Consider the following 8,850-nt stretch of genomic DNA (forward strand, 5'->3'; position numbering starts at 1 on the left):
AAGCAGTGGTATCAACGCAGAGTACTCCGCTTTTAGAGCCTAATATTTATTTAGGATATGAATTACGTTGCAAAAGTCAGAATTCTAAGAATAAAAACCTGCAAATCCTCTCATAGAATGTAACAGAATCAGTGATATCGATTAACATGATAAAAGAATGTTTATCACACAAATTTCGTAAGAATGATAAATATAAACTATGGAAAAAAACAATTCTACGGAAATGCGGGGGACGGGAAATGGTCTTGTATTTCGCTTTCAGCGTCACATCGTGAGCTTACGTCATGTTGTAAGAAATCTGGTGGGGAAATGGTAGATTACGAAGCCTCGACGAGAACTCGTTAAAGTATGCTCGAAGTCCCACGTCCCACGCAGACGAGTCTCATTCTCTTGACGGGCTTTCGAGGAACGGGGATCGCGAATCGCCGGAGCCGTTATTGACGTATCGTACTATACTCTCGTGCCAACTGTGCAAACGGTCGCTATAGTATACGTATCGCTTTGTCGTGTTCCCCGCGAGCAGCTGCGAGCACACACATCGAGCTCAAGCTTACGTATCGCCGCTCCGTGTATTATTCGTCTCTTCCGGTTCCACATCGCGAGATTCGTGCTACGCGTCGTCCAGATTCGCGCGACATAGACTGCTTTTCGTGCAGTTTATCCGAGACGACCGTTCGATACGACGCGACGGCAAAAATATATCTGTGTCCGCGCAATATATCCGCGAAAGGGGACGTAACAATCAGAGGAAAGAGAGATCGGTCGTGCCGAAGGACAAAGCCGTGGCGATTCGCAGCAGTCAAGCCAATTCGGTTTTCGGGTACGTTTTTCTCTTCCTTAATCATTACACTCGCACGTATCGCATTCTTTCGACAAGTCAAAAGGGAATTTAGAAACTATCTCATGCATTCTCCTTCCTTTCTCACGCCAAGCTAAATGTCTTTTTTTCACTACTCGTCTGGAAACTCACTTGCGTTTATGTAAGAAGTAGGGCACACCCAATGCGAATATGTGCTAAAATATTGAAGTGGCATATAAGTGCGACGATAAGGGCGATTGACCGCGATATCGCTTACTGATAAAGTTTTGAGATTTGATCGGCATCTGTTTACTACATGTCTTCCCCTCTCCCCACCCCTCCTTCTGTTTTATCGGCATCCTTTTATGTACGATGGCGTCTCTTCTTATCTCATGTTATTGGGTGGGTCCGTATTTGTTGAAGATTTGAGAGACAAGCGGGAAGAGAGTAAATAATCTGTAAAAAAGACAATAAGAATTAAAATATTTAAATAGAATTATCGGATTAGGTGTAAAGACATGGTGTTTTTATTTTGATGTCCTTTAGGCAAATCTAATTTAAAAACGAACTATTTCAATCCTTTTCGGGTTCTCCGTCTTTTTTTTTTTTTTTTAATCAACAGAATTTACACGTACCGATAATAAAAAGACTAAACGTCAAGATATAACTCTGATTTTTAACACGGATTTTTAATGTATTTTAATTTATTCGAATAATTCATTGAATGAACATGACTGGCGCCTATCACGTGCCACCTATTTCCTATCCTCTCTTTTCTTGCCTTCTTTTTCATTCATCATTTTTACAAAATTTTCCTCATTCTATTCATCTATTCGGTTCTTTTTTTCTTTTCGGTCTTTCAAAGGTTTTCGAGTCAAAAGACATTGACCCTATAGGCTTTGCAACTAACCGATGTGTTGTCTATTACGTTTACTGCAAGCTGTGACTTTGTGTTTAGTTCTTGGAAACTACTAGGCGGACTTCTTAATTGTACTACAATTTCTTATCCTATTTTCTGGGCAAAGTAAGATAACGATTTATCTAGTAATCATCTTTCTCGTGACTTTCGATAAGTCGTTAATTCATTCACAAGGAATTTACAACAAATAATAATCATTTTTTTTCTACATATCATACGAGCAGAGTTCACAAACCGTGTGTTATATCAGTTGAATGAATGGTTTAGATAAAATTATGAGCCTCTAATTCAAATCCATAAAGATTAAAAGCAAATGTGAATTATGAACTTAATTTTTAATATTTAATTGTTCATAATTATATTCGAGTATAGAAAAACATAAAATTGATCAAATTATTACCGAAATTATAATCGACGTTGATAGAATCAGTCCACAATTTTTTGATTGTACGCGTGATGTTTCCATGGTTGCCAGCTCTTTACGACCCGGATGAAACAGATGCAGTCTTCAAAGAAAAAGTTCTGCGCTGATGTCATTTTGTATAAATCTCTGGATGATAAATAAGCGTGCACTTTGGCCGCTTCGATGCGTCATTTTTGTAATATATTGAGATATATATTACAAAATTTTCTCGAAACAGGCGCTTTGTAAATATAGTATCTTTGAACAATAAATCCAAAGTTGACCTGCAACAACAAATATAGTCAATATTAGTTTCATTAACAAAAACGACGGAATACCAAATTACAAACAATTGAGAATAAAGAGACTCCAAGGCTAAAAAAATTGAGCAATAAAATTAAGAGTTTTTAACCATTCTACATATCGCATCGATTTTCGAGTATGCCTCCGAGAATGTTAAGAAAGGAGAAAGAGAGTGTTTCTCCTAAAACGGAAATATATATCATGGGTATATATGATAAAGAATACGTTGTTACAGTCAGCTTGTACAGCGGATGATTCGGTTTCTGATACACGCTATCGTCATGATTGAAGCGTTACCTTTCACAAGAGTAGAAATTCTTAGCCCTTCTCTCTTCCCGGCTTCTCAGGAATTGCGGTGATTGTTAAATGCATTGCCGTAGCGTTATTCTACGGTATAGCGTGGAATAATGCTCTCTCGTTGATGGAAAACATTTTGCGATAGCGCTAAAACGCGAAATCATATTTATTTCAAACTCGCGGGTATCATCATCGATCTTTCTGCAAATAAAAATTTATCAATAATTACAAATATTTAAAAATTTCATGGTATTATTTCAACTTTTTAATCATTCCTTCTTAAAATTCATATTTCCGAAGATATATCATACCATTTTTAATCTCCCTGCATACTTTCCGGAACATTTATCATTCATTGGAAAATTCAAGAAAACCCTATCAAATTCTTCGGTTTTTCTCAAGCGCCGGGACGGGGCGTCGCGTTGTTGGTCAGCCGCTCCTAATGTCTGCATTCTCCCTGGAACGCCGGGGTCGGGAGTAATGTAATAAGATGAACAGAAATAGAAGTCGTGAGCGTGGTAGTGGTAGGGGCAACCTCGCCATGATTCCAGAGTTGCCTATAGGCGCTGTTTGGTGCTGGTTTCCAGCTATCGGTTTGATGGTGTGTTGGTGGTGGTGGTCACATTCTTCAGCAGGCATGAAGCAAAGTTTCTTTCGCTCTTTTCTCCCGCGTCTCCTCCCGCGTCTATTTCTCTGCAGAGCCACGCGTAAGTTATTCTCAACCGGTCCGCTTTACTTTAATATATATATATATATATATAGTAACACAAATTCTATATATTCTGTGATGTGTAAAATGATTCCTTTTTAATAAGAAAAATAAAAGATAGGTGAATCCTACTTGTGACTTATCCGAGTGCATAGTGTAGACAGGCAAAGATCATACTGAAGTTAGTTAATTAGAATGAGCCGCAAGCCACAAGTAGGATCATTCTTCGGTCTAGAAAGGGCATAACATTGAAAATGAGCATTGAACAGTAATTATGAAAAGGTATCTTAATTGTCTTCGTATGGTAAGAAAAATGTACAGACGCTGTTCATGAAGATGATTTTAAAATCCTTCCCGCGTCATCTATCATCTCTATGTGTGAAGTTCTGTGTCCACGTTGCTACAATTCGGACAAAATTATCCGAGATTGTGTTCGAAAATCTACTGATAGTGTAGCAAAGATTTCTTTGTCCTAATTGGTCAAACATTTGTCCGAGTTCGTGGACATAAAGCTCAAGAGTCGATCAGACGATCATTTTGAAGATGAAAAAAAAAAAAAAGGATAAATAAACCCGATGCAATAAAGTTCACATTTAAAATTCATTTTTTGTTACATTCATTAACGCAATCATTTCCAAAGATTTTGGTAATTTCTTTTCGATATTTAGTATTTAAAATGAACATGTAACACATTACATTATACATAGGTGTATAGATTTCCGAAAAATTCAAAAAATACATTTTTGTATAACATTTGCTGATAATATATACAATATAATATATAATAATTTACACAATTTTTATACTAATAAAACAAAATAAATAAATAAATTTTTTGAGCAATTTAATATTTGTCAAAATATTAGTAATAATTCTTATAGTTTTTCTTCCCATTGTGCAATTCATATCGATCACATAACAAGTATGTAGATGTAAAAGAATGAAAAGATTTGATTTCTTAATTAATTAATGAGTTAGTTTGTCTTTAATAGCATTTCTTTAGATATTTTCCATTTTTTATTCCATGCTTCGCATAATAACATCTCTTATCGAAGCAAAATATTTGAGATAACTAAGTAGACCACATTTGTTATACATTAATTGTGATTTAGAGCTCATCATATATATATATATATATATATATATATATATATATATATATATATATATATGACTTGTGGCAATTTTATATGTGATAAAGAATCAAGGAAAATCAAAGTTGCGTAACATTAAATAAAAATATATGCGTATTGCTCCCTTATATTATGTGTGTTGAACGTAAATAGAAGTTGGAATTGTTAACAAATTATTATTTAATGAAATTTATAAATCTATTAATCTCTATCTTCTTTTTTCTTTGTAGGTCAGGCAAAAGAGCATCCTAACAAATATATAACAAAGATGACTGGATGCATTGAACAATATATTTTTCCTTCGAACCGTTTGCGACCAACACCATCTATAACATCCCACTTTATTGAGGTAGCTGACGAAACCGACAACATTGATTATCGATTGGAGTCCGCACGACTAGAAAGCTTCAAGAATTGGCCATGTGCATGGATGAAACCAGAAAAACTTGCAGCGGCTGGATTCTATTATATTGGCGATAAAGACAAGGTAAAATGCTTCGAGTGTCATGTAGAGATATGCCAGTGGCAACCAGATGACAGTCCAATGGTCGATCATCAGCGATGGTCCGGAAGATGTAGATTCGTTCGTAATGTCCCATGCGGCAATGTGCCGATCGGTGCGGATCCTAGCACGATTCCGGCGTCTGTGCCTAAAGGAATCGATGTATGCGGACCTTATGGTACGGTCTACATGCCTTATTCTGGTCCCGATAATGAAGAATTTAGCACAGAAAACGCCATGAAATTTAACATAGGAGGACTTACCGCGACAAGACCGAAGCATCCTGAATATGCTAGTTACGATGCGAGATTATGTACATTTGAAACATGGCCTAAAGCAATGTCACAAACTAAAGAAGAATTAGCAGCCGCTGGTTTTTTCTATACAGGAAATGGTGATCAAACATTGTGCTACCACTGTGGAGGAGGATTGAGAGATTGGGAGCCAGAAGATGATCCTTGGGAACAGCACGCCAAATGGTTTGACTACTGTTCGTACTTGCTTATGGTCAAAGGGAGGGATTATGTAAGCAAGTTCGTTGGAAGGACATATGCTAAACCGGTAAATATTTATAATAAAATATACTTTTCATTTTCATGCAATAAATGTGAAATCATGCAATTTGTATATTCTTGATATAACCTAACATTGTACCTGCAAGAACTTGAAACATTTACATTAAACATAATGTGACATGTTAAATTTGAATTTTTTTTCAGGATATTGTGAAACCATCCGCAAATCTTGAACAAGATCAAACATCTGGTAAAGATTACGACGAGTGTACTGCTGGTGGAAGTTCTCAAAACTTTACCAGTTCCGAAGATGCTAACAAAGAGAGTACAGCATTCGGTACAGAGTCAAGCGAAGCTAGTATCGAAGAACAACCTATTGTCAAAGCATCTTGTGATAAACCAGTCGACAAAGATGCAAGGATGTGCAAAATATGTTACAGTAGAGAATTACGAATGGTATTTATGCCGTGTGGGCACTTATTAGCCTGTGCAGAGTGCGCAAAGAACATGAAAATATGTGGAGTATGTCGTAAACCTGTAAAGGTTACCGTACAGGCATACATTCCATAGTGTCTTTATCCATAGTGATAAATATCTCTGTAAGCTTTACTAACATTTTCTATTCATCGTCATTGAAGACTGATAAATTAACACTTGAAAGCAAAAATGACATGACTCATGTAGCATACCGGTCTGCAGGTACAAACTATACAAACAACATTAAAATTCTCGTTAGTGGAATAAATCTGTACACTCATCTCGATTTAATAAAAAAATATTCCGCACTAATATGATGATATTTTGTGATTGTTGTACAAGTAATAAGTGTTTCTATATTCGAATATATATATGGATATGTAATGAGTAAGCATAAAAATTGTTAGTCAGTGTGCAAAACACATGTGACATATCACAGATTTTCATATTATAACTATTAAATAGCGCATGTACAGATTACTTTATTATAAAAAGTGGAAGATAGACTGTACCTGCAACGGGATGTTGCTATTTGAATGTTTTTGATTTCGTATTATGAAATATTTGCTGAAAAATAAAGGCAAAGCTATGCCGTTATATTCTGAGTATAAATAGCAACATAACATGAAGTCTAGTCATTAGTGTTATGTAATGATGAATATAATGAATATGCACATAGATGTAAATCAATTATTATTAATTATATTATGTGTAAAACTAACTATATAGATTTAGATCACTATTATCTACGGAAAAACGTTCAGTTCAAACTCTGTTCAGATGTTAAAGAAAGATTTGGGGAAAGTTTTCTTGTACAAAATTTCAATGATAAAAGAAATGCATTATCAGTTGGATGATCAATATGAAGTCGAATTTAGTCAGTTACTTTTTCTTCAGTTTCTATTCGTTGTATAATCTATAGGATATATTTTGTTATAATTTCCACACACAACACACACACACACACACACATTAATACAAACATTATTAGAGTCCGGTCATTGTTCATAAATGTAGAATATACATAACTTTGCGTTAAACATAATTAACTTAAGCATTCCAGGGTACTCCAGATTTATAAAATGAATTATATCATTGATAGTAAGTGAAATTGGCACAATTTTCAGTTTAAGCCTTTTTGTCACTGTGCAACGGAATGCAACGCAAAGTAGATTTATTATTAAGAATAAAAAATATGTAGAATCAAATATTATCGACAATTAGCATCCCACTGAAGAAAAATTACAATGCAAATACTTGTTGATGTAAACGTGAGTGATATAAACATTATTTTGTAGGTAGCGCATAAATAAATTTTTAATTTAACAAATTTAAGATTAGTACTGTTGATTAAGAGTAAAAAATTGAAATATCTTTAACATATTTGATAAAACACATAAAGGACATACCTCCTGATAATACTGGATATTTACAAAATGTGTTTTCTAAACATATGTTGAAATCGATTATATTAATTCAAAAGAGATTTAGTAATATTTCTCGAAATATATATATCGAGAAATATATATATGTACACATCAAATAAATGAAATTTCACTAGCGCAATATAGAAATTCTAAAATATTTAATATATATTTAATTTATCTGCAAATATTTTTTGTATATATTTAGTACACATTTTGAAATAAATTAGCATGTATTCACGTAAAAATATATAATTATTAAACATTAGCAGAATAATAAAATTTGACAAAGCTGAAGTTAACAAAAATTACAATATGTCATAGATTCTATACATACAAAGAGAATTCTAAGTTCATAGATACAATATTATGATTATTCTTATTGTTTTACGAATAATTTTGGATAATGTATAGCAACGATTACATCTTGAGAAACTAAAGTAGCATTCAGCACAGTGATTGCAACAATTTTAGTGTAAAAGATCACATAATGCAGTGCATCATAGATAACTTTAGAATAAAATAATATAATAGCGGTATCCTTATTTCGCCACTATACAAGTTAACATATGGGAAGTTGGGATTAAGAATCGCGCATGTATATGTACGATAACCGTCTATAGAGAGAAAGTTCTATTAATATTCTTTAAATAAGTCGTTCTCTTATATATAATATAGTCCGTTTTTTCAGCACATATAAAACCAGGATTGTAGTATTTCCTCTCCAACAATAGGAAGAAATAAGAGACTAAATCTTGCATTTTTGTATTTCAATTATTGATATACAATCTTCCCATTATATTTTTTTAATATTATGTTCTCTTATCAAAGTTATTTTGTTTTATTAATGCATATAATTTACTTGTATACACGTACACATACACATATGCAAACTTTTTTCACACATCTGTAATAGTAAAATACAGTTGTAATATTTGTGTACCCTGGGCAAAATAACTTTGACAGAAAATAATGCTGTACAAAAAGTAGCGAGATATGTAATGTTTGCGATAATTACAATATGAAATAAAATTTCAGGTGTTTGTTATTTCTTTAGCAACGTCCCACATCCCACGCGCATATGAAATCCTTTCGTTTCATATATACGATAAAAATAACATGATAAGAACGTGAGTTAATTGCGTCAATATATACGCGATATATCATTTAACAAATAAAGTAATCTTTTCCCTTGTAAAAATGTTTACGATGGATAAAGCACCTCTTCAGAATTACACGCTGATAAAATAAATACGGCGATAAGAACATCCGGTCACCTTGACTAGTTCAAAGACCGTCTTTTTTTTTTATATATATATAGCGATAAGATATCTTATACTGAATCACGTGTGATTTGTAAGCAATATCT

The 8,850-nt window shown here is 33.6% G+C and overlaps 1 protein-coding gene and 1 long non-coding RNA gene across 5 annotated transcripts in view; one reads left to right on the forward strand and one right to left on the reverse strand.

Annotated features, from left to right (window-relative positions):
* LOC138943406 (uncharacterized) overlaps positions 1 to 3,217 on the reverse strand; it is an 18,173-nt gene extending 14,956 nt beyond the window's left edge. For all 3 annotated transcript variants that reach the window (XR_011448471.1, XR_011448472.1, XR_011448470.1), the window contains exons 1-4: positions 3,033 to 3,217; positions 2,722 to 2,922; positions 2,119 to 2,405; positions 971 to 1,255 (exon numbers count right to left, since the gene is read on the reverse strand). This is a non-coding gene — a long non-coding RNA (uncharacterized lncRNA). The remainder of the gene's footprint in view (positions 1 to 970; positions 1,256 to 2,118; positions 2,406 to 2,721; positions 2,923 to 3,032) is intronic.
* Positions 737 to 8,509, forward strand: LOC138943404 (baculoviral IAP repeat-containing protein 7-B-like). 2 transcript variants are annotated; one of them, XM_070314237.1, is made up of 3 exons: positions 737 to 820; positions 4,794 to 5,626; positions 5,785 to 8,508. In XM_070314237.1, exons 2-3 carry the CDS (start codon positions 4,832 to 4,834, stop codon positions 6,148 to 6,150), a joined length of 1,161 nt encoding a protein of 386 aa, XP_070170338.1. In that variant the 5' UTR covers positions 737 to 820; positions 4,794 to 4,831; the 3' UTR covers positions 6,151 to 8,508. The 2 variants fall into 2 exon arrangements, with proteins under 2 accessions (XP_070170338.1, XP_070170337.1); XM_070314236.1 differs by lacking the exon at positions 737 to 820 and adding an exon at positions 3,122 to 3,428 and having other exon boundaries at positions 5,785 to 8,509.
* The last annotated feature ends 341 nt before the right edge of the window (positions 8,510 to 8,850 follow it).

This window comes from Polyergus mexicanus, unplaced genomic scaffold (assembly GCF_030449975.1).
Source record: "Polyergus mexicanus isolate NDT 795.1 unplaced genomic scaffold, iyPolMexi1.0 SCAF_26, whole genome shotgun sequence".
In the NCBI taxonomy this organism is placed as follows: domain Eukaryota; kingdom Metazoa; phylum Arthropoda; class Insecta; order Hymenoptera; family Formicidae; genus Polyergus; species Polyergus mexicanus.